General features: G+C 40.4%; 1 protein-coding gene across 1 annotated transcript in view; it reads right to left on the bottom strand.

The window, feature by feature from the left end:
* Positions 1 to 288: 288 nt before the first annotated feature.
* Positions 289 to 26,954, bottom strand: part of FNDC1 (fibronectin type III domain containing 1) — a 333,787-nt gene continuing 307,121 nt past the window's right edge. Inside the window, exons 16-20 of the mRNA XM_073672788.1 lie at positions 14,580 to 14,659; positions 10,648 to 10,677; positions 10,293 to 10,454; positions 6,951 to 7,073; positions 289 to 3,636 (exon numbers count right to left, since the gene is read on the bottom strand). Of these exons, the coding sequence (XP_073528889.1) occupies positions 3,521 to 3,636; positions 6,951 to 7,073; positions 10,293 to 10,454; positions 10,648 to 10,677; positions 14,580 to 14,659 (511 nt within the window). The 3' untranslated portion in view covers positions 289 to 3,520. The remainder of the gene's footprint in view (positions 3,637 to 6,950; positions 7,074 to 10,292; positions 10,455 to 10,647; positions 10,678 to 14,579; positions 14,660 to 26,954) is intronic.

The raw sequence follows: 26,954 nt of genomic DNA on the forward strand, positions 1-26,954 counted from the left end.
CCAACTCAATATCGACCCTTTAACAAGCCTTGAAATATGATTTGATATCATATATGAATCCCAATTTGTAGACACTGTGTTTCGGGGTATTGCCCCTTGTCAGTACAATGTCTGCAAATTGGGAACCTGGTTTGGCTTTTATCCTAAGTCATATTACAAAGCTCGTCAAAGGGTCGATATTAATTTGTAGGATTGCTACTTCCAATAGGTGGCACTAGAGTTCAGGTCCTCTTCCTCTCTGAAGAGACAATTTGCATATCTCTGGTGTGATGAAATTAAGTGAAACTGTTTAACAACTGTAAGCCGACCTGCAAGCCAAAGAATGCCATCTCAACCTTTAATGACGTGGGTGTCAGCTTCATGTTGTTGGGGTAATTTGCTGCAGGAGAGACTGCACACCACAATATAGATGGCATTGATACAGCATCTCAAGATATTAGCAAGGAAATTAAACTTTGGCGAAAATGGGTCTTCCAAATGGAGTATGACCCCAAACATACTTGCAAATGGCATAAGGGCAATACAAAGTAAAGGTGATGGAGCGGCCACCACAATCTCATAGAAAATTTATGGGCAGAAACAAAAAACAAAAACTGAAAAAGCATGTGCAAGCAAGGAGACCTACAAACCTGATTCAGCAAAACCAGTTCTGTCAGGAGAAATGAGCTAAAATTCCAGGAACTTGTGTGAAGTTTGTAGAAGCTTACCTGAAACAGGTGACCAAAGTTACACAATATAAAGGCAAAGATACCAAATGCTAACCACATGTGTGTAAATTTCTGAGCCACTGGGAATGTGATGAAATAAATAAAAGCTGAAATAAGATATTGTCACTAGCAATATTCTGTCATTTCACATTCTCAAAATATAGAAGTAGCTCTAAAAAAAAGAGAGGGAATGTGTGCTAGGATTAATGTCGAAATTGTGGAAAAAAAAAGAATTTTAATGAATGCAGTTAAGGTGTAAAAGTATGTAAACTTATGACATTGTAATGTTTTAGAACAATGATTTAACACCAATTATAAATGCATCGATGTACAGATGTAGCTGGCATTTACTTGTCGCCAAACAATTTGGTATATCATTCATTTTCTATTGATCCAACTTAATAGTAAAGTAATAAAATGAGCTGTCAACCTAGGTAAACCCCCATCCTTGAGCAACCAAGCTAGACAATGAGAAGATCACTGGAGTTTGTCAACTCAATTCTCAGTTATTAGATGTTATTCAAAATATATTATTTTCTAGTGACTATTGAGGTCAATGTACTAAATGGTTACAACGAGTTAGACATATCAAGAGCTATTCTTTTCATTGGCTTTTCAATATAACTAAAACAGGAGTGCCCCAACAGGGGATTTGTTTAATGTCCATATGAGCTAAACTTGGAAACTCCCTTTAAATGCACATTGATGTGTGTTACATCTTTATTGTAAGCAGTATTTATAGTATTATGTTAAGTTATTTAACCACTAGTTTTGGTCTGCTACTAATGTGGCTATCTTTATATTACAACAATTGGCAAAAGAATAGAGTCAAGCTGGCCATACACTTTCTGTAACTGTAGGCCATGCTTATTCAGCCAACAGCTATTCTTCACGATTTCTCTATATACATGCACACTCAGTAGGAGTAAGCAATTATCAGTGCCAAACACTTGTTTCCCTAGAGATCATCTATCAGAGAAATATCAGTAAGTACCCCATACACATTATTCAGTCATTCCCATCAAAATAGGCAGGTTTGGCCTACATACACCTAATGCATGTGGTGGTCTTTACCATATACCACAGTTTGTATTGTTTCAGTTTACCAATAGGACCAGGGTATGGAAAAAAATTCCCTCTTGCTCAAATCAGTGAATAGATTTTTAATATTATTATCTACCATTTATTAAAGGAGCTATATCTTTGGGATATACCAAGCATAGGTCATGACTAAGAATTACTAAAGTCAAAACGCGTCGATCGAGCTGTAGTGTGTTGGTGTGGTTTGTCCTACTCAGGATTATTTTAAAGGAATCAATAAAGGAAGATACTTATATTTTATTTTATCGCTGGACAGACCCTCTTTTTCTCCTGCACCTTTGGGATAACCTCTGTTCATATGCTCTAGTATGAAATAAGGATATTATAGAAGGACAACAATAATGTAGTGAAAACCAGCTTCCCTTTCTTAGAGGCTATTATAGGAGTCTCGGCACGGAGGAAACCATATCTGCCCAGTAAGGTGCAAGGAAGTCCATAGAAGAAAAGTCCTCCTGCCGTATTCCAGATTAAAATGTATACTTTATTCCAGCATAATTAAAAGGATGAAACAGCTTCAAGTAAAATCCAGTGTAATAATTCAGTCTTTTTCTTTATAAATTTCAGACTGTTCAGTCTGTGATGTATAGGAAAAGGATAGATCTATTACACTGGCTTATACCTGAATCTGTTTCATTCTTTTGATTATGCTGGAATAAAGCATACCTTTTAATCTGGAATATGGCTGGAGGACTTTTTTTTCTATGGACATCGTAAAAGAAGCTTCTTCGCAGAGCACCCCCTATTTACAAGAAAGAGCAGAGGGAACCTGGTAAGCAATGGCTCTCATGTATGACTGAATAGGAGCCATATAAATTTATAGGGAAAAAGTCTGTCTGGCCTTGAGTTCCTCCAACAAATTGAGATGATTCCATATAAAAAGAGTTTACTGTGATGCAACAGCAACTTTACATGCCTGGCTGTAACATTTGAACTAGACAACTGCTTGTATATTGATGAATACAATGTAACATGGCCCAAATAAAAAAAATTGATGTACCCAATTAACAGAATGCAAATCAGAATTCACAGTTAATGCTGATGAACAATGGACTGAAGACATTGGTAAATGCTGCAATTATGGTTATCAAGCTTTAGTCAGCTGTGGTACTGTGATATATTTCATAGATATAAATTATGCACATTAAACTAATGTGCCACCAAAGTAGAGAAAAAGTACTAATGTCCACAAGTAACTAGACATCAGGAATAAGATCCATCAGATGTCTGCTTAAAAGCAGGTTGTCCTACGTCAGATGAAAACTAGTAGCATAAGCGTGATTGCAATGTGTATCTTTGAAGTGCACAGTGTTCTGCCAGTGGTTATTGATGGAGGCCATGTCTATTCAGAACAACAGTCGAGGTCTTACTTACAAGTAAGCATGCACAGCAAGCTTAGGACATTCTTGCAAGTTTTTGAGTTGTTAATCCAAGTATACTTTCTTTTCAGGGGTTCACTGTAAGTGGCCAGTGTGGACCACAATAGATCATGATAGTAAAGTCTAACTTGGCTTCCAATATGATTTAGAAGCAGCACCACGTTTAGTTTTACACAGTGTTCTTGTTATCTCTTGAAACTTGTAGATTTCTTGTGATTTTTGTCCTATAATAATTTCCAACGCTGTGCCACCAATCTTTTATGTACAAGTCCATCAAATGGCACCAAATTTAGTAGGAAACAACCAGTTAAATTTTGGAATACTATTTTCAAGGCATTACCACTTTCCAGGAATGGGTACTCCACATTCATACCAACCAACATAATTATGAGGTGTTCCATAACCTATTTGTCCAAAATTCACAGGTTCTTGGGTGTAATGGCGATAATAACCTGTAATTAGAGAAAAATACTTATTATTCTTCTGCAAAGTATTTCTGAAATATTAAAAAGCTCATTATTATATGCATAACACTGATGAATAGTGAAATTAGTTGGCACAACAATGTCTTGCAAAGCAATATAATTCTACTTGGACATCTACCTAAACAGATGCAGATAAACCAAAATATAGGTGTTCTAAACAGAATGCTACAAAGTACCTCTAACTCATAAATTGTTCTATGAAGCAGATAAGAGATTTAAAACTGTGGTATACATAGGAGATGGAGAGCCTCATTCAGGTGCTGCTTGACACCAGCACACATCTAACCAAAGAGGATAGGGATTCATGTTCCTACATGCCAGCTTTAGCACATTTTCCATTTTCGTCTCTGCTAAACAACTTGTACAGCACCTTGTACAGCACCCTGTACAGGGTAAAATCAGCCATTAAAATTTCAAAGAGCTCAATCTTGAATGGCTCCATCACTTCCATAGAAAGGTTGGCAACCATACAGTGTGCCTATATTCTCCAACATTCTCCCTTGAACTTAAAGAGGACTTGTCAATAACTCAAAAAAATAGTTAAATACTATTTAGAAATGTCTGAGCACCTTGATTCTTCCTCTCTTTTACGTGTTCCGTTGCTTCATTCCATTGCCGAAATATTTACATTTGTTTCTTCTCAAGCACAGTATGTGAAATCTCTACTTGCAGTTCGACTGGGCATTTCTTTACAATGTTCTCTGTGGGTGTCTGCTTCTAACCCTCTGGGGCTCACAGCTTGTAGGGTCTTTGAATGTTAGATTGCCTGCTGTGCTGTGATTGACAGCATCTGAGAAGCAGCAGTGAAAGCACGGGCCCCAAGAGAAGACGATGAAGGAGAGCTCAATTGGTCTTCAAAGCAAAGATTTCACATATTTCACTCCAGAAGAACCAAATGTGAATATATCTGTGATGGAATGATGCATCATAAAATAGAAAAAAAGTGTCAGAATCAGGGGAGTATAAGGATTTTTACAAGGTATTTGACTAAATTTTTTGAGCATGTGACATGCCATCATTAACTATTTCCTGATACGGGCATTATGCTTTCCAGAATCCTAGGGTGAGAGGGACCTGCAGTAGAATTGGTTTCAATCATTTTAATTACTGTACCTTATGAGGTAATTAGCAAAAACAAAGCTGGTAGTTATATTGCATTGAGTGAGGTAGTAACTGTGACCCTGAAAATGTAATAGTATTATCAGCAGATTTTAGGAAGTGTAAAAAGCAACTCCTAATAGAATATTGTCACTAAAGAGTAGCATACATAGAAATCACGGGGTTTCATAGCAATAGTCTTAATTTGGGACCATCCCTTGTACAGGCCTGCCCCCCCCAAAAAAATCACTGGAGTAGGCGGAGTCACTCTTCCCAACTTTTAAAATCAGGGAGAGGGACAAGCGTTACGGCAGGTACATAGTAATTATGCCAATACTGAAACCCCTTATTGTTCTCACCCACTACTATGGTCCTTTTATTACCCTTATAGAGTATAATGCCGTAAAAAAATGCTCCCCTTACTGCATGATACTCCATAGTAAATTCCCTCCACAGCACCCCATCATGCCCATTATGATGACACCACAGTGCATCCAGCAAAGTATGATGCTGCCACAATAGCCCCAATAGAGTATAATTCCTTTCAGCACATGACGCCCCTAATGTACGCCCAAATACAGTATGATGTCCTTATAGTTCCCTTATATATAGCATGATAACCCAATAGCCCCTATGCACAGTATGACAGTCCCTACAGCCCCAACACAGTACGAGGGCCCACACACACAATATGATATCTCTCACAGATCCCCCAATCAGTGTGTCATGCAAAGCCCCCCACAAACTATGAGAGTCCCCACACACAATATGATTTCCCCTACAGGCATCCGGCATGTTATGGAGTTATGCTAGTTCATCTTTGCCGGCCTCCTGATGAACCATAACTTGAATGGGAAATGCGCCGGGGCCACAATTATGGACACCTATTAAGGGAAGTACAATTATTTCTCCATTAGTATACAATGCAGTTTATCTGATTGTATATTGTGATAGCCAATTGTGAATATCTTATGTATATCTAACCACAGCATTAGGACCGGCTTTAGTTGTGTGCATTTACGGTACCCTTTCAACACTGTATGTTTTGTTAGTTTGATTGGGATACATTAAGACCTATGGGATACCTATACAGCTGTTGATTTCCGTTGTGGGGGTACATGTATATTGGACACTATTGAGCTAACATTTCTGTTTGAACCCATGTGATGTAACTATTGTCAAAGAAGGATACTATTAATTTTGGTATATGTATATACAGTATTATATACTATTATGTCTGTGTCTCTTGTGGTAGAATTTTTTTTAAAAGGGTACAGTACCTATTTAAGGTCGCTCTAGGGCTTTTAGGGCCAGACAATGACATGTGCTGGCACCTTCTCTTGCGTTGCCTATTAGGGGGTCAACCTCTACAAATAAGTAGGTTTCCTATTTTAGGGCCTAATAGGAACATGGTAGTGGTTATATTGCCACCCCCTTATCTGTACTCCTATTTGTATTTTTTCTGTATATTTTTTTCCTCTTTTTCTTGTTTTTAATGATATTTAACTATTTTTCTTTTTTCACATTGTTTAATGTATACCCATTAAAGTATGTATATTTCAGTAATAAGGGTTTTTGCACTTGTTTGATTTCCCCCCCCAGTCCCAACTTGCAGTATGATGGCCCCCCCAATAATCCTCCACATAGTATGAGGGCCACTACACACAATATGATGTCCCCCACAGATCTCACAGGCAGTGTGAGGGTCCTACACACTAAAATGTCACCCACAACCCCCCACAAAGTAAGAGGGCCTACATAGTCCCACACACAATATGATGTTCCTTACAGCTCTAACATGTAATTTGAGGGCAACCAGATAATACGAGGGCCTCCATATACAATATAATGGCCCCCGTAGCCCTCCACTCAGTATTAGTGCCCCCAGCAACTCCAACACAGTTCGATAGCCCTGCAGCCACACAAAAAAAATACAAACTACTCACCTTCTGCCATTCCTCCGATGTATACTCTGATCAGTGCACTGTGCTGACAGATGCTCTGTACGACGTCATTGTGCCTGCTGTGATAACTTACTGGTACCATTGAAATTGTAATGAAAGTCAGGGGCAACCGGGAGGGAGTGGTGCCACTTGGCATCGGGCCCCCCAGCTCATGGGCCCTGTAGCGGCGGTGTGGCCTGCCGCTACGGATGATAATCCCCTGTCACTAAAGATGCCTACCTTTAATTGCAGGCAACACCTGGAATTCAGAAGATGGGTCTGTTCTTCCTTCCATGTAAGAGTCCACAAACTGGCAATGATCTTCTCCTCTTCCCCAACTGTCGCCTATACTGTAAAATGTGTCTAAAACAAAACAGTTAAAATACATTCAATAAATTTACTATTGCTTCAAACCTGAGATGTTCACTCTTTTACTTATGCAACATATTATGAAATTAACAATCTAATGCCCAGTATGTAAGATTCTTAGTATGCTTTAAAGAGAAGCTATCAATTTGTACGTGTATTGTACAGATACCGGCTGGTGACTGGTTCATACAGCGTTATTTGAAAGCTCATATTTATTATACCGATGGCTGGATCTTAGACAACAAGCACTTTATTTTTATATTACTTATGTCATTAGCGGAATACAGCGAAGTACACAACTGTTTAGTCCGTTTTTCCATTTTCCATAGACTTCAATGTTAAAAAAAAGTAATACAGCAAAGATCAGTTATTAAACAGACTAAAAAGTTGTGACTGCACAACTTTTTTGCCAACAGATTGCTGCTGGATACGTTCTAAATAGACATGTGAACACAGCCTTACACATAGTTCAATGTATACCAATAGGAGTGAAGGTCCTGTTCACCAGCTTACAATCTATGAGGAAATAGAGAAGACACAAAATGTAAAAATGAAGTGCTTGTCGTGTAAGGTCCATCCATCAGTATAATAAATAGGAGCTTTCAAATAACACTCCATGAACCAGTCACCAGCCAGTATGTGCACAATAGAGGTACAAAGTGCTACTAAGTGTGTGGAAGAGCGAACGGGATAGTTACAGTGGGTACAGAAAGTATTCAGACCCCTTTAAATGTTTGACTCTTTGTTTCATTGCAGCTATTTGGTAAATTCTAAAAAGTTCATTTTTTTCTCATTAATGTACACTCTGCACCCCATCTTGATTGAAAAAAAACAGAAATGTAGACATTTTTGCACATTTATTAAAAAAGAAAAACTGAAATATCACATGGTCATAAGTATTCAGACCCTTTGCTCAGTATGGAGTAGAAGCACCCTTTTGAGCTAGTACAGCCATGAGTCTTTTTGGTAATGATGCAACAAGTTTTTCACACCTGGATTTGGGGATCCTCTGTCATTTTTCCTTGTAGATCCTCTCCAATTCCATCAGGTTGGATGGTGAACGTTGGTGGACAGCCATTTTCAGGTCTCTCCAGAGATGCTCAATTGGGTTTAGGTCAGGGCTCTGGCTGGGCCAGTCAAGAATGGTCACAGAGTTGTTCTGAAGCCACTCCTTTGTTATTTTAGCTGTGTGCTTAGGGTCATTGTCTTGTTGGAAGGTGAACCTTCGGCCAAGTCTGAGGTCCAGAGCACTCTGGAAGAGGTTTTCATCCAGGATATCTCTGTACTTGGCCGCATTCATGTTTCTTTCAATTGCAACCAGCATGATGCTGTACCCACCATGTTTCACTGTTGGGATTGTATTGGTCAGGTGATGAGCAGTGTCTGGTTTTCTCCACACATACCGCTTAGAATTATCACCAAAAAGTTCTATCTTCGTCTCATCAGACCAGAGAATCTTATTTCTCATAGCCTGGGAGTCCTTCATGTGTTTTTGAGCAAACTCTATGCAGGCTTTCATATGTCTTGCACTGAGGAGAGGCTTCCGTCGGGCCACTCTGCCATAAAGGCCCAACTGGTGGAAGGCTGCAGTGATAGTTGACTTTGTGGAACTTTCTCCTATCTCCCTACTGCATCTCTGGAGCTCAGCCACAGTGATCTTGGGGTTCTTCTTTACCTCTCTCACCAAGGCTCTTCTCCCACGATTGCTCAGTTTGGCTGGACGGCCAGGTCTAGGGAGACTTCTGGTGGTCCTAAACTTCTTACATTTAAGGATTATGGAGGATACTGTGCTCTTAGGAACCTTGAGTGCTGTAGAAATTCTTTTGTAACCTTGGCCAGATCTGTGCCTTGCCACAATTCTGTCTCTGAGCTCCTTGGGCAGTTCCTCTTGAGCTCATGATTCTCATTTGGTCTGACATGCACTGTGAGCTGTGAGGTCTTATATAGACAGGTGTGTGCCTTTCCAAATCAAGTCCTATCAGTATAATTAAAGACAGCTGGACTCGAATGAAGGAGTAGAACCATCTCAAGGAGGATCACAAGGAAATGGACAGCATGTGACTTAAATATGAGTGTCTGAGCAAAGGGTCTGAATACTTATGACTATGTGATATTTCAATTTTTCTTTTTTAATAAATTTGCAAAAATTTCTACATTTCTGTTTTTTTCCAGTCAAGATGGGGTGCAGAGTGTACATTAATGAGAAAAAAAATGAACTTTTTAGAATTTACCAAATGGCTAAAATGAAACAAAGAGTCAAAAATTTAAAGGGGTCTGAATACTTTCCGTACCCGTAGTTATGTGATAGGTCTGTCTAAAGAAATATGTTTTTAGGGCAGGCTTGAAACTGTGGGTATTTGGAATTAACCAGATTGTCTAGGAATATCGCATTCAAAAAAACTGGTTCAGCACAAGAGAAGTCCTGGAGACTGGAGTGGAAAGTTTGGATTATAGAGGATGCTAGTGTTATGTCCTTAGCGGAATAAAGTGAATGGGTAGAGTTGTAAACAGAGATGGGAGGAAGAGATGTGGGGCAGGGCAGAACTGTGGAGAGCTTTGCACGTAAGAGTGATAAGTTTATATTGGATTCTATAACCTTTGGGCAATCAGTGCAAAGACTGGCACATGATAGCGGCATCATTGTAGTGGTTGGACAAAAGTATGATCATGGCTGTTGCCTTTCAGCTTGCAGTAAAAGGGTTTACTTAGCAGAGATTATGCCAAGAGCAAGGATCAAAATAAGATTCCAAATATTGTGTTGGCTTTTGCCATCCGTGACATAATACAAATGTCTGGTGTTTGTTTCTCCTTTCATAAGCAAGGACCATACATTTCCCAAAGTTATGGTTTGAGTGGAAATCTGCTTTAAACCGTTACAATAACTACAGCAGTAATATTTTAGTAGTTTTCTATATTTTATTCTATATATTCTATATACTATTGGTATACTTATTTTCTTAGTACTCGAGTATTCCTACTTTAGTGTGACGTGAAATTTTACGGTAAATTCTCACAAATGATTGACAAACTCCTACTAATTAAAAAAAAAGGACACTACGTATAAAAAAAATCTGTATAGCTTTTTTTTTAGTTATAATATTCAAAACTTTTCAAAGTCCAGTCTTCTTTTTCACGCCAGTCATAAAAGTCTGTTCATCATGTTCTATTCATGAATTCTTACTAAAGCCTGTCTCTTCACAATAAAGCACTTACCTCTTAGATTTTCACTCAGGTAAATTTTATACCTCAAAGAATTACAAAGGATAACGCCTACAAATTTCCGGTACCATGTTCGTTTGACATACTGTTTTCCATGACAACCAGAATAACTTGAATCATGTTTGAATGCATAAGGAATCCAAATGGGCTCGCCTCCTTATAAGAGAATGAAAAGAGGATATAATTACAAAGTGGAGATACTGATAAATGGCTGCAGAATATTATAACTCAGTATATATAGTACATACAAAACTATGGAAACAACAGCTCTACAGATAGTCTTTCAACTAATATATTTCATCTATTACATTTAATTTAAAAAGTATGTAAAAGACAGTAAATAATTTACCTGGTGGCCTTACAATAAGCAATGGGTTGTCTGTAGGGAACAAAATAGAAAGCATAAAATATCAATATATCAGAAACAGAAAATACCCAGCACAGATAAAACTTACAGGGGCTGTTCGGTGATACGTCCTTTTGGGTAGGCGATAACTTGTTGATTGGTGGGAATCCGATATGACCTACACTGATCGATAGAATGGGACATTTTATCCCTGTTAGAATGGAGCGACAGTGCACATGCTCGACCACTGCTCCATTCATTCCTTACAGAGCTGCCAAGCAATGCACTCAGATTTTTTTTTGCTGTGCCGTAAAGAATGATTGGAGTGCCAATAGGATATCAGACCTACCACAGCATTTTGTAACGGGGATAAAAGTTTCTGTTGATGATATAAATTTCCCATTCTGCTGATCAGTACAGGTCCAGGCGGTAGAACACTCGCCAATCAGCAAGTTATCACCTATCCAATGGATCGGTTATAACTTGTTTTCACTGGACAATCCCTTTAAGAAGGTTCTTTGAAGAGAATATAAGGACATATTAAAAACTGGGTTATGAAACCTCATGAAATTAAAAACGTTACTTTATTTTTTTAACACATGAAATATTGCAATGTGGCATAACCACTGGGCAATATCTCAATTTCTATAAGTACTTAAAGGGAATCCGTCACCAGCTTTTGGTTACCCCATTTGAGAGTATCATGATGTATGGGCAGAGGCTCTGATTCCAGCGATGTATCACTTACTTTACTGGTTGCTGCAGTTTTGATAAAATCACTGTTTTATCAACTACAATTCTACCAGTTCTCTGAATGTGGAGCAGTGTTTAACCCTGCCCACAGCACTGACTGACAGATTTCTGCATACACTGTGCACATGCAAAAAATTGCCAATTAGTGATCGAAATGGGGATGGACTACATGGCAGCGGGTTTACTATTCCTCTAGTGATAATCTCCTGCCCACAAAACAGTGATATTATCAAAACCACAGAAAGCAGCCCAGTAAGGGACACATCGCTGGAATCAGTGCCTGTGCCCCCACATTTTATCATAGATTAGGTAGCAAAAAACTAGTTACAGGTTCTCTTTAAAGAAAACCTGTCATGTTGAAAACAGTATCTGATCTTCAGGTAGGATAATATAGAGCAGGAGAAGCAGATTTGATTGACATTAGGGTTGAGCGAGTATGTTCTGTCCGAGTATGCTCGGGCCGAGCTTCGAGTATTTATAGCTGCTCGGTGATATGTTTGAATCGCTCCCGTGTGCATGATTTGCAACTGTTTGACAGTATTATTACATGTGAGGAATGTGTAAGAAATAGACATTCCTCACATGTAATAAAGCTGTCAAACAGTCGCAAATCATGCACACGAGAGCGATTTAACTTTATCACCGAGCAGCTATAAATACTCGGAGCTCGGCCCGAGCATACTCGGCGAAAGGGTTAATAGAAAATACTCGCTCAACACTAATTGACATACATTTTTGAGGAAAAAAGTTTCAGCAAAACTTGCATTTTCCTCATTCAATTCCCAAGCGTTTGTATGCTTGCATGTATGAGTCCAGTGGGCGGTGCTATTCAGGGACTGACAGTCTTCCCTGTATGACTGTGCTTGCAGCGGTATTGTAGCTGTCAATCACTGAGTAGGACTGCCCAGGGGATTAATATACATACGAACATCAGGGTTTTCAATTAATAAAATACAAATTATACTGAATCTTCAAAAAAAACCTACATATAATATAGCTCCTTCTCCTTCTCTATACCATGCTGTCCACAGATCACACTGCACGTACAACATGACTGGTCCCCTGTAAGTGAATAAATCTACCCTTTGGATGGAATAATAAGGCTATGTGCCCACGGTGCAGAAATGCTCCGGAAAAAAACGCATGCGGATTGTATATGCATTTTTCCTGCCGGGGACATGCGGATGTGATGCGTTCTTCACATGCATTTCCGCATGTGGGTTGACAAGCGCTTTCCAAGCGATTTTAGCATCACTTAGAAAGTGCTTGTCAACTTGGTCACACTATATAAATCCATGCAAATGGCATGGATTTATATAGTGTGACCCGAGAGAATGAAAAAAAATAAAAAATAAATCTATACTTACCTTCCGATGGCCACCGCAGTCTTGCTTCACCGTCCTGGCTGCCGGCAGATCGCAGTACACTGCACTGAAGGACCTGCCGACGTCAGCGTCGCGTGACCCGTCACATGACTATGACATCAGCGCAGGTCCTTCAGTCCATCGCGATTTGCCGGCATGAGAGGACGAGCGCACAGGGGGCCGTCAGAAGGTAAGTATAATATTTATTTTTTATTTTATTCTTTTTTTTTTACAGTTTCTATGGTACCCGGGTCCTGAGGAGAGTCTCCTCTCCTCTAGACCCGGGTACCATCCGCACATTGGAACGCATGGAATGCACATCTACATATACAGTGATGCGTAATCCATGCGTTCTAATGCAAGTCAATGGCAGCGAAAACGCAGCACTTCCGCAAAATAATTGGCAGTGCTGCGTTTTTTTCCGCAATAATAATCCGCAGCGGAAATTTCCGCAGCATGTGCACAGCACATGCGGATTAACATTGGGGAACATGACAGGCCTTCTACCATGCGTTTTTTAAGCATTTCTGCAGCGTTTTTGCCACTGCGGAAACACTTAAAAAACGCATCGTGGGCACATGTGGCACCCTGCTACCATAGGTACCACAAGACCCAAAAGGGTGCATGGACGGACTTCTCCACAAGAGGCCCTCATTACATAACAGACACCTCCACCCTTCCACCTCATACCACTAGAGGGAGCCCTGTTAGGGATATATATACAGGAGGGTGGAGTTAGGTAGGCAGAGTGTGCTGGCACTTAAGATCAGCGAAGAGGCAGCACCTGTTGAGCTGCTGTGCAGAGGGCAATCAAAGGCCTAAAGCACGTGCTGAAGTCTTAGGGCCTAGAGCGTGGCCAGAGGCAAGGAGAGGAGAGAGGAGTTAAGGGGGCAGAGGAGCATCTTAAGCTCACCCCAGAACACAAGCCGGACACCGGGTCCGTGCCTACAGGGTCCTCTACGCCCAGTAGGAATAACCGGTATACCAAGAGGATTCCAGACCCCTGGTCAACCTGAAGCGACAAACATCTACAGAACTAGGAACCACGAAGGCCCCAGCATCCAGGGATAGTGGTAGCCAGAGAAAAGTTCTTACTACCAAGCAGACAGGTGAGAGAGTGAAACAGTACGGAAGCTAGGCCTAGTTCCAGGCTGGTTAGGAGCTTCAGAGAGAGAGAGGAAGAAATGGATCAGGAGGTCTACTACCCGCTCACTGGGGAGAGTCCAGAAGTGCACCCTTCCTACTAAGTACCTGCCATCTACACCAGTAAAGGTACTGAAGCGAATCCCCTGTGTGCGGGCCTGTTATTCTCCCCTGACCCGGCCAGACCACCTCTCACCTGCATCCCTTCCATCAACCCTGCCCAGGGGCCCGCTCCACCTGTGGGGAGCAGAGACATCTCAGATGCCATCCCATCACCCCCGGAGGTCTGCAGCCGTGCTGGTACCCATTACCAGGAACCACAGGTGGTGTTATGAGACAAAACCGTTTATCATCCCTTCAAGCAACAACCCCTTTTAAGAGTGACCCCAGGGTACGGGCCCGGGAGCCGACCGCCGTGACATCCCAAGAAGGTAAAGGCCCGGGTACCGAGTCCCCCATATTCCCCTGGGCGAGTCACACACAGCCTAACTTTCAAAACCAGAAGAATCAAAAACTACAAATGACGTTTTACCTGTGTGTACAGCACCAAATTAGTGTGACTATGCCCCTCTATCATTACTAATTGAATTGATTGTTTCAGGTAATATTAAAGTAAATATACATTTATTTTTGTTTTTTACGTTGAGTACATTAGTTATTAACATGTTTTCATACCTGATTCTGTAACAAATGACACAGAAGGGCTCATGGGTCCCAAGCCATGTGGATTCCTTGCCTGGATTTTGAAGTAATATCTTGAAATAAAGAATTTAGTTTTATAAACTTTTTTGAAGGTTATTGTGAAAAGTAATTTACTTAGATGAAATTCAATATACTTGTGATTTGACAAAAAAAATGAAAAGGTATTTTAAAATATGTATAGAAATTAAATCTAAATGATATTTATATTAAAAACTGATGCATAGAAATTTTCGTACCCAAACCAACAGGCTTATGCAAGGTGCAATAAATTACTCCATAATTAAAAGGGTATTCTAGCCCACATGGCGGCCTTGGGTATCATTGTCACCTCCATAGACAATATATAAAGCAGAAGTGCAAGTGCATGATTAGCTGCTCCATTTACTAGCTAGAAACTGTATTTTCACAAACACAGCGGAGCTACAGCCCAGTCATTGTAGTGACATAGTACCAAGGCTGCAATAACTCCAAGAATTTTTTTAAATACCAACTTTTCTGTACGAAACTACAGCGTGTAACTTCCTATTTAGGTACGAATTTTAAAATGATTTTGTATGTATGTAGGTAGGTATATTTAACGTTAAAACGTGATTTAATGTATAATATAAACACTGGCCACTAGGACTAATAATAGAAGCATACTTTCCAATATTTATATAAGGCTTTTCAGCGCTCTCATTATCATCGCAGACAGGTTTATGATGAAAAGTAACAATCCATATACATTAGATAACCCAGGATTCACAATTAACAATAGGTGATTGCCACAGCTCCCCTCCTCACCTTTCTTCCACCATGACCCTTTCACTAACTTCAATCCAATTCAGTAGAAGCTTAGTTAATTTATTGATGCTAAGTGTTTATGTGCTTAACAGTAAGTAGAAGTTCAATATTAGCCCTAGTGTGCAGTGTGACAATTGGAAGGGATTTTTTTTACTTATTGTGATATAAAATAATGAAAAAAAAATCTAAATATTAAAAAACTATTTTAAACTAAAAATGGATTTAGACAATAGGTCATTTTGTGATGACATTATTTTTAAAACATTCTCCAGTTTCCTCCCACACTCCAAAGATTTACTGTTATAGAATTTAGATTGTAAGCCCCATTGGAAACAGCAATGATAATGTATGTAGAGCACTACGGAATATGATGGCGCAATATAAATAATAATAATAATAATAATAATAAAGTCCTAGGCACAATATTGGCTGGATATTTTTCAGTTGTGTCCCTACATGTCTGAGTCATTTTTGACAAGAGAGTATGACTGGAAGGACACTTTAAGGCTTTGTGCCATATTACAGCTTCAGGGAGAATTATTATATTTAACCATTTCACGACCTCTGATGTATAGATACAGTACAGACCAAAAGTTTGGACACACCTTCTCATTTAAAGATTTTTCTGTATTTTCATGACTATGAAAATTGTACATTCACACTGAAGGCATCAAAACTATGAATTAACACATGTGGAATTATATACTTAACAAAAAAGTGTGAAACAACTGAAAATATGTCTTATATTCTAGGTTCTTCAAAGTAGCCACCTTTTGCTTTGATGACTGCTTTGCACACTCTTGGCATTCTCTTGATGAGCTTCAAGAGGTAGTCACCCGGCCCAAGATCTCATAAAATGGAGATACTACAGGTCTCGGAAAATGGCAATGTATTTTTTTGTTTTTACAAATTTTGGATTTTTTTTCACCACTTAAATAAAAAAGAATCTATACATGTTTGATATCTACGAACTCGTAATGAATTGGAGAATCATAATGGCAGGTCAGTTTTAGCATTTAGTGAACATTGTAAAAAAAGAAAAAAATTTGTGGAACTGCACTTTTTTTTGCAATTTTACCGCAATTTTTTCATTTTCCAGTACACTATATGGTAAAATCAATGGTATCGTTCAAAAGTAAAACTCATTCCGCAAAAAACAAGCCCTCACATGGCCATATTGATGGAAAAATGCAAAAGTTATGGCTCTGGGAAGAAGGGGAGCAAAAATGGAAAATCCCAAATTCATGAAGAGGTTAAAGAGGACCTTTCACCAAAATTTTCCATGTCGAGCTGGAAACACGATGTAATAGTAGCTGCAGAGGAGAATAAAACTTTTTTTTTAATTTTGATCCTTCATTGCAGAGATATTAGCAATCAAAGTATTTGGTAGCTAATGAGTTACCTTTTGTTAGGTCCAAGTGGGTGTTATCAGATAGCAACTCATAGGGAGAGAAGAAGTACATGCCCTCAGTGAAAATACCCACTTGGGCTTAAGTAAAGTTAACTCATTAGGTGCCAAATACTTTGATTGCTAATATATCCGCAACAGAGAAGCGAAATAAAAAAAATATATATCACATTTTATTTTACTGTGCAGACAATATTACATTCTGTCTCCAGTTCAACATATAAAATTTGGTGAAAGGTCCTTTTTAATGCTTAAGATTGGATTAATAACTAAATGGTTATTGCTTGAACCTCTAATAAAACAATGTGCATGAGCCCTAAAGTTGTGAAGACTTGGATACAATTCTTCTGAAACCAAACAATGATAAGTTCATCTGAAAAAGAAGTTTTAAAATGTTTTACATTTTATTCAAATTGATTGAAGCCATCTGTTATAACACCTGCATATTTCTTTTCTGCAAATATCCTAACATATGCATATTTTCTATTTTGTAAAAACGCAACAACATTTTATTTAGTATAAATTGTTATTCTTGATAGTGTTTCAACACAAATTCAGAAAGAAAGGTCATGTTTAAAATGGCAAAATAATCAACATCCTCATTTAAGAGTTGAAATATTCAGATGACTTTTCATTCATGGCAATGCTCCTAGACCCAGACAGATGGATTTTTCATACATGCTTAATCCCAACCTAGTAAACACTCCTAGCTCCTCGCAAATTATCAATCTTCCAACACCAGTATTGCTCAAGTGGGACAGTGCATTTTGGCTGAACATACTAGTTGAGCTAGTGTTTTTGTGAAATTGACCATGTTATTTGAGTAATCAAGAGCATCATTGTCTAGCTACATAAAAGTATATAGCCATAAACCTTTTGGCATTGCCGGTGAACGCCATACATGTACGATGTATGAAGTGCTTAGTGTAATCTGCCCAAATGGTCATTTATTGGTCACTGTCGGCGTTAAACTTTTAAATCTACAAAGATGGCTGCTATTCCTGATAGCATGCCATGTTTACATGTCATCCAGGAGTCAATCATGCCACGCATGCTTCCACAGCAATTGATTGTCAAATCTGACTGACCAATCGCAGCAATTTTCAGCATTTACCTACTGCTCAACACTTGGGCACAGTGTAATGGCAATGACTGGCAAGTACTGAAGGGTGGTTGCTGTGGACAGATCCCCCACTGTTTAGCTAGGAGAGCATGGGACGTTGTCTAACAACTATGCCACCACGCTACACTCCTCACTCGTGTCAGTGCAAGCTTGCAAAGAAGTTGTAAGACTGAGCTGCACTGAGCTGACTGACGCTCTGTAGCAATCTGTAGTGACCAGTGGCAATGAGTTCTTGCAATCTTTCTAAGGGACAAAATGACAGTGGTTAGGCTGAATTATCTGTCCCTTCCTTATTTTATTGTGGTGAGTTCAACACTTATTACCTGTAGTCTGTGGCCACTGAGCTCTGACCAATGACAAATATCACTGATCAGCATTTGGGCTCAATTTTTGATTCCTGCTGTCATGACTGTAATAGCACACACGCTCAAAAAGGCTGCATTGGACAGACTTGGCACAAGCCAAGTCTGGCAGATTCCAGGGGTAATCCGACCTTCAACCTCTCCCCCTGTACAGGGATCTTACAATGGGGGCCATTTGACTACTTCCACAGTAGGGCTGCCATAAAGGGAAAATCAGAGGCAGGAAGGGTCATCAAGCAGGGACTAAGCCACAGGTCATGTCAGGGACAAAATAGTAAAGCAAGTCCAAAGTCAAACAACAGGAATAATAATAGTTTTAATAATAATCTTTATATTTTTATAGTGTCAACATATTCCGTAGTACTTTACAACTCAAATGCTGTCCCCATTGGGGCTCACAATCTACATTCCCTATCAGTATGTCTTTGGAGAGTGGGAGGAAACTGGAGAACCCAGAGGAAATCCACGCAAACACGGGGAGAACATACAAACTCCTTGCAGAAATGGGATTTGAACCCAGGACCCCAGGGCTGCAAGACTGCAGTGCTAACCACTGAGTCATCATGCAGTCCAATCAGAATAACAAACGGGGCTCAGCACAGTAGTATACACCAGGACAGCAATTCTATTGACTTGCAGTAGAGTCAGTGGCAGTTACGAGGAGGGGCTATGGGGGCTTTAGGCAAAAGTTTTGCCTTATGTTGTCAATCTTCTGCTTGAAGAATGAGGCAAAGTCTTCAGCGGAGAGGAGAGGGAGGTGGAGCTGGAAGACGGAGAAAAGAATTGAAAGTACTGAATAGGTGTTTAGGGTTGTGAGACAGGGATGATATGAGAGATGAGAACTAGGTTTGTTTTGCTGCAGCATTTTGACACCTTCTGTTAGTGGACAGGCTACTCAACTCTCTTTCTTTGGAAGTCACACAGCAGTATGCCTTGTAGATGAGGGCCAAAAAGAGCATGTGCTGCAGTGGATGGTAAGCGCTGCATCAAGTGGCCTCTCCTCTTCTTCCTCCACCTTAACATCACACACATTACAGTCCTCAGAGGTGGCACCCCAATTACCCTTGTTTCCCCTGCGTCACAACTCTCCAACTGCACAACTGACTGTGGGGAGCCACAGATGGGCGAGTCTGCAGAGCTGTTCACACATTCTATTCCATGGGCATTAGAGGTCTGCTCCAAAGATTCATACACTCAAAAGCAGGAAAGCATTTGCACTGATACCCAATTTTTTTTTCAATTAGATCCGGGGCCAGACAAAAAAGGGTCCGAGCAGAATCAAGACATTCATCACCAGACGTTAACTTCCCAGGATCTGTCCTGATGAGACTCAGATACCCGAGGCACACGCACACTGTACTGTGCTGTCAAGGCAGGAAGAGGAGGAGGGTGACTCAGTGTAAGGAGCGGGAGAACAGAGAGCATGACAATTAGGTTGTAGATCCCACATGCTGTGAACCCAGAGGCACACAGCTGAGTAGCTCAGCAAAGGAGGAGGAGGATACGAGGAGGTTACATTACGGCTTCCCGCACAAACACAGAGAGATGCAACCATGACAAGCACTGCATACTCAGCCACAACTCTGGCTGAGGCCAGCAGTGATCACGGGTCTGCAGTTCACAGGGGCAGCAAAGGATGCCTAGCCTAAGCCTTTTTTTGAGACCCCAAAGGATGATCCAACTCACGTTATCTGCGAACTGGTAGAAATGCTGGTCCAAGCCCTGTACCATGCTGAAATGTGGACTGCTGGTTGGACCACAAAATTAGCACAAAGGATTTAGATGCTGAAATGTGAACTGGTGTCTGCACCACACAATCAGCACAAAGAATTTAGATGCTGAAATGTGGCCTGGTTTCAGGACCAAGCTATTAGCACAAAGAATTTAGATTCTGAAATGTGGACTCCTGGATGGAGCACAATATTGACACAAAAGAATTAAAAGCTGAAATGTGGCCTGGTTTCTGTAGCACGCTATTAGCGCAAACAATTTGGATTCAGAAATGTGAACTCCTTGCTGAAGAAAAACTAGTAGCACAAAATATTTATATATTGAAATGTTGCCTACTTTCTGTAGCACGCTATTAGCACAAAGAATTTAGATTTAGAAATGTGGACTCTGGGCTGAAGCAAAACTAGTAGCACAACATTTTTTATATGCAGAAATGCAGCTTGCTTTCTGTGGCATGCTATTAGCACAAAGAATTTAGATTCAGAAATGTGGACTCCTGGCTGAAGAAAAACTAGTAGCACAAAATATTTATATACTGAAATGTGGCCTGCTTTCTGAAGCACGCTATTAGCACAAATAATTTAGATTTTCAAATGTGGACTCCTGCCTGGCCAAAAATATTACCAGCACAAAATATTTATATGCACAAATGTGATCTTGTTTCAGGACCACGCTTATTAACACAAAGAAATTATAGTTTCAAATGTGAACTCCTGCCTGGAGCACAATACTAGCAGCACAAAATAGTTATATGCTGAAATGTGGCCTGGTGTCTCTGGACCACACAACTGGCAAAAAATATTGATCTGCTGGAAGGTCGATTTCACAGCCACACAGGATCCTATATATCTGAACTAGCTGACTGACAATCAACCTCCTACCTAACTATCTCACTATCCAGTAGCAGCAGCAGGAACAGCCTCTCTGCACTGTTACACTGACAAAAGGGAGCTAAAACAACATGTCCACTCTTTATATGGAGAGGGCCATGTGACATCGGCAGCCAATGACACAAGCCCTTGTGTATGGATATTTTGGATGGTTTCTATGCCCTGATTGGCTGCCGGAATGTCCACACATTAAGTTAAGAAAAAAAAAAATAAGAATAACAGTCAGTCACTCCTCTGACCTCTCCCCACCCCCTCCCATCATCAAACACGTTCCACTCCGCTCATCATACAGCACTGCTATTCTAGCCAAAGTCCAACAAAAGCATTTGTGGAAACGCAATAATTTACCGAACTTTGGCCAAATCTTGCCGATTTTGATAAAATGCTCGAGGGTCCGAACACGAATCCGAATGTGCAATGTTCGTGCTCATCTCTAGTCCTGAGGCCACTGTGCTCGGAACAGCATTGCACATCACTGATCAGACTCTATGTTAAAATTTTGCCAGAGTTTATTGTTTTTCTATCAGTTTTTTATTTTTTACATTTGTACCAACTTTATGTGTGCGTTCTGTGACCACTCATCAGTAACACACATCTCTCAACTGTATTTGTGCTCAATTTTTGGGGAAGACCTTTTTTTTCCTGATAACATATTTCCATTGATGTCACTGAATGACACATTTAGGAGATATTGTGCATCAAATTGCGGGTAAAATTTTCTCCTGTTACCTCTTGTGAAAATTAAAACTTTGGAGCTAAAGAAATATTTTTAGTACGTTAATTTCTTGAGAGGTGTAGCTTCTTAACTGGGGTCACTTGTGAGGTTAGTTTTGCTTTTTTGGCACTCCAGGCAGTCTGCAAATGATCAAAAAATCAATTAGCAATCCTTCCTTTCCAAGCCCTGCTGTGTGCTCAAACAATAGTTTCTGTCCAAATACAGGATGTGGATATTTTCAGGAGAAACAGTGCAACAAATTCTGGGGTCCATTTTCTCCTGTTACTCTAAGGCCGGTTTCACATGTCCTGATATTTCCAGTACCGGAAAAAAACGTGTCCGTGTGTCCGTGTGCACCTGTGTGGCAGCCATGTGCTACATCAGGATCACACGTACCGGCGCTTGGGAATCAGCGTACAGTTATCTCTGTTGCCAAGCGCCAACTGACGCTGCCTCCATCATAGTCCCTTGCCGGTGACAGAGTGTCCTGTCAGTGAGTGACAGGACACCCCTCCTGAGCTCAGCAGAGGTCCGGGGCTCGCACACTGCAAGAGTCATTCTCCTCGGCTCCTCTGTTGAGCGTTCGCATGGATTGCAGCAGGGGACACTAAGGACAGGTGAGTACATGGCTTTTTAAATTGTATTCTTATTTTTACAGGTGGAGACCCCGGGCGCAGAATACAACTCTCATCATTAACCCCTGCTGGTGCTGATCGCAGCTCCGGCAAGGGACTATGATGAGGGCAGCATTCAGCACCCGTCACTTGGGAATAGCGCTAACTGTACAGCTGATTCCCAAGCGCCGGTCCGTGTCACATGGATGGCATCCGTGTGCGGTACATGTTTACACGGACCCATTGAGTTGATTGGGTCCGTGTGATCCGTGCTGCAGGCGAAAAATGGACATGTCTACGCATGGATCACACGGACACATGGTCCGTGGAAACACAATGACATGTGCATGTGTCATTGTCTCCGATACATGTGGAAACGGTCACCACACATACTGAAAACACGTGTGAAAGAGCCCTTATGGAAGTGAAAAATATGTGGCCAAAATAACAATTTTGCAGAGAAAAATTTTCTTTTTTTTTCAATCCACTTTGTATGATTTCTGAAGAGTTAACATACTTCCTAAATGCAGCTTTGAATACTTTCAGGGGTGCTGTTTTATTTTGGGGTCTTGTTTGGGGGTTTTCTGACAAATAGCCACTTCAAGATCACTTCAAAATTGAGAAACCACAAAAAAAATTGGTTTTATACATTTTGTTGAAAAACTACTGATAAAATTATAAGCCTTGTAAGTCCTAATCAAATAAAAGGATCTTTAAGAAATGACACTGACATAAAGTAGACATATTGTATATGTTATGTATTAACTATTTCTGTTTGAAGGGCATTACAATTATAAGTTTGAAAATTGCTAATTTTTCTAATTTTTTTTGCAAATAAAAGATATTTTTGTAATGTACAAAAATCATACTACCCTAAATTTACCATTATTAAAAAATACAGTGTTTTACAAAAAATCAATCACAAAATCACTAGGACACATAAAAGCATTCTAAAGTTAGTACTACATAAAATGACACATGTCAGATTTGAAAAATGGAGTTCTGTCAGAAAAGTGAAAACTAGCTACGTCCTTAAGGGTTATTCCATTGTAAGTGAAAATACATTTATTTTAGTTGTCACTAATGCAAGTTGAAACAGATGAATTTGCTAAGTTTGCAGCTGGTGGAAACCAGGAACAAAGTGTTTAATATAATGATCAAAATATTTTGACCATTACCCTTTCATTTAAGAAATACCATATGAGTTTCACTCTCTTGCTAAATTTCTGACTATATGCAAAGCTCACAGCTGCAATACATCTTGGTTTCCAGCTTCTGTCCATTCTCCATACAGTATGAATAGAGTCAGAGTGTATCTAGCAGAAGTATGAGATGACCCAGCTTTAACCCCAAAGTACTGAAGGATCTATCATAAATGTTGGATTACAATTCAACACAAGTGAAGAGATGTTAAAATTGGCCCATTATCCACTTTGATCCCTAAAATATTGATAATCTACTAGGTTAATCATTAGTCAGTATGTTTTGTGCTGTACTGTATTTATAAAAGACGTCTTCACTCTGAACTTTACTATCTACAGTTTCTGCTGGCCAGAATTATGAGTTTTCTCAATGCAGAGGAATGACTTATCCCATTGCAACCTGAGACACGTATTTCTTCCAGTGCCAGAGAAAGCTGTCTGCATTCTTTTCCTATTAGCAAAGTACACAACGTGGCAGGGGCCAGCTAGAAGGATATTTTTGCTTTGGTAACAGGTTCATCATAAAGAAAGATTAATTACAAACATAAAAATGTAATAAGATTAGTTTGTGTTTTTCATTTTTCACCTCATATCGATTTTTTATGAAAAAGCAATATATACAACTGTAAGCATTAATGACTCATATTGTATATACTAGTTTGTAGGAATGCAATAGAGCTTGGTGTATCTTCTAAAGTTGTCTCTTGAGCAGCTCATAGCTCTGCATTCTCATAATTTCAAGTTGCATGGGGTGGGTGCTCCTCCTTGAGTGACAGTTTTGGTGAGGAGTAGTGATGAGCGAGCATGCTCGCTACTGCTCGGTACTCGCCCGAGCATCTCAGTACTCGAGATACTCGGAGCTCGCCGAGTACTTGCGTGATGCTCGAGCGGGAGCTCGGGTCCCCGTCCTGCATGTCTGGCGCTATTTAGAGCACCAATCATGCAGGGATTGTCTGCCACTCACTGTAATGCCACAGCCATGGTGGTTGTGGCATTACAGTGATTGCCCAAATCGATGGGAACAGTGCTCACAGTGAAACATGAAAAGCCGGCAATTCAGCAACGGCATACACCGGTACCCGACAATTTAGAACAGAAAGAATAGAGCATAACAGATAGATTAGATAGATAGAAACATGTCAGTCACATATATAATAAGTACAGTGACAGTGTTGGCTACTGTACTTGTCATTTAGTGTTAAATGATTTACTAAAAAAAAATAATAGTGTTTTCATGCACCGTCTCTTTAAAAAAGCCGGCCGGCAATTCAGCATCGGTACCCGACAATTTAGAACAGAAAGAATAGAGCATCACACATAGATTAGATAGATAGAAACATGTCAGTCACATATATAATAAGTACAGTGATAGTGTTTGTTACTGTACTTCTCATTTAGTGTTAAAATAAAGGATTTATTTAAAAAAAATTTGGCGTGGGGTTCCCCATAATTTTAGTCTCTAGCAGAGGTTAAGCAGACGGCTGGGGCAGATGTTTGAAGCCTGGGAAGGGGGTAATACCCACAGAGCTTCCCAGACTACTAATATCAGCCCCCCGCTGAATACCAAGCCTTTACTAGCTATTAAAATGGGGGACCCAAAAAAAAATGACGTGGGGTCCCCCCTATTTTAATAGCTAGCAAAGGCTAGGCAGACAGCTGGGGGCTGATATTAATAGCCCAGGAAGGGTGCCATGAATATTGGCCCCCTCCCAGGCTAGAAACACCAGCCATCAGTCGCCCCAGAAATGGCACATCCATAGGATGCCTGCACTCTTCAGTGTCTATGAAGGATGGCATGCTGGATGGCAGCGTTCAGCTGCGATCCAGCCTGTCATCTCAATGCCATCCCAGCGTGGGAGAATTCTCCTGCTCAAGCGCTGAGCGCAGGAGAATTCTCCCACGCTGTCAGTGACGTGCATGAGGTGAGCTGAGTTCATTGGACATGAACTCGGCTCATCTGGATGCCGTCACAGCGAGACACTGAGGAGCTTCACTGAGGAGCTTCTCAGTGTCTGCGGCATGGCAAGCTGGATGGCAGCGTTCTGCTGCGCTCCAGCCTGTCATGTCAATGTAGCAGAGCTGAAGCTGTCCTGGGAACCATGGAAAGGTAAGGATGAGGTTGGTTTATTATTTTACTTTTATTGCAGAAGACATTGCCTTCAGCTGGAATGGGCGATACGGTAAGTAGGGCTTAATTTAGAACATTAAAGGAATGTGTCTTTATTTCAATTAAAGGACTTTATTCTGAGTGTTTGTGTTTTTTTAACTTTGACTAAGGGGTTAGTAATGGGGGTGTCTTATAGACGCCTCTCCATTACTAACCAGGGCTTGATGTCAGCTGGCATTATAAGCTGACATCGACCCCAACCCTATTACCCCACTGCCACCGCTACAGGGCAGTGGGAAGAGCGAGGCTAAGTGCCAGAATTGGCGCATCCTATGGATGTGCCATTTCTGGGGCGGCTGATGGCTGGTGTTTCTAGCCTGGGAGGGGGCCAAAATTCATGGCACCCTTCCTGGGCTTTCAATATCTGCCCCCAGCTGTCTGCCTAGCCTTTGCTAGCTATTAAAATAGGGGGGACCCCACGTCATTTTTTTTGGGTCCCCCATTTTAATAGCTAGTAAAGGCTAGGTATTCAGCTGGGGGCTGATATTAGTAGCCTTTGAAGCCAGGCTTCAAACATCTGCCCCAGCCGTCTGCTTAACTCCGCTAGAGACTAAAATTATGGGGAACCCCACGCCAATTTTTTTTTTAATAAATCCTTTATTTTAACACTAAATGACAAGTACAGTAACCAACACTATAACTGTACTTATTATATATGTGACTGACATGCTTCTATCTATCTAATCTATGTGTGATGCTCTATTCTTTCTGTTCTAAATTGTCGGGTACTGATGCTGAATTGCCGGCTGGCTTTTTTAAAGAGACAGGTGCATGAAAACACTATTATTTTTTTTTAATAAATCCTTTAACACTAAATGACAAGTAAAGTAACCAACACTGTCACTGTACTTATTATATATGTGACTGACATGTTTCTATCTATCTAATCTATGTGTGATGCTCTATTCTTTCTGTTCTAAATTGTCAGGTACCGGTGTATGCCGTTGCTGAATTGCCGGCCGGCTTTTTTAAAGAGAAGGGTGCATGAAAATCGGAGGGCACTAGTGTGTTCCAAGTGCCCTGCTATGTTTTTCATGCACCCTCCTATATACCCTGCCTGCCAGTCTGCCTATATATTCTGCCTGCCTGACGATTAATTGAGCACTGTTCCCATCGATTTGGGCAATTTTTGACCTTCTGCAGACCGCCGGGGGGGGACAGCCAGAAAAATGCTCGAGTTTCCCATAGACTTACATTGGGCTCGTTGCTCGGGTCGAGCACCCGAGTATTCCAATGTGCTCGACCCGAGCTTCGAGCACCCGAGCATTTTAGTGCTCGCTCATCACTAACATTAGAATACCCTTAAAGGTATTTGTTTTATATCTTAGGATATAATACATAATGATATTGTGA

This window comes from Phyllobates terribilis, unplaced genomic scaffold (assembly GCF_046119375.1).
Source record: "Phyllobates terribilis strain yellow unplaced genomic scaffold, ASM4611937v1 Scaffold_3__8_contigs__length_932513732, whole genome shotgun sequence".
In the NCBI taxonomy this organism is placed as follows: Eukaryota; Metazoa; Chordata; class Amphibia; order Anura; family Dendrobatidae; genus Phyllobates; species Phyllobates terribilis.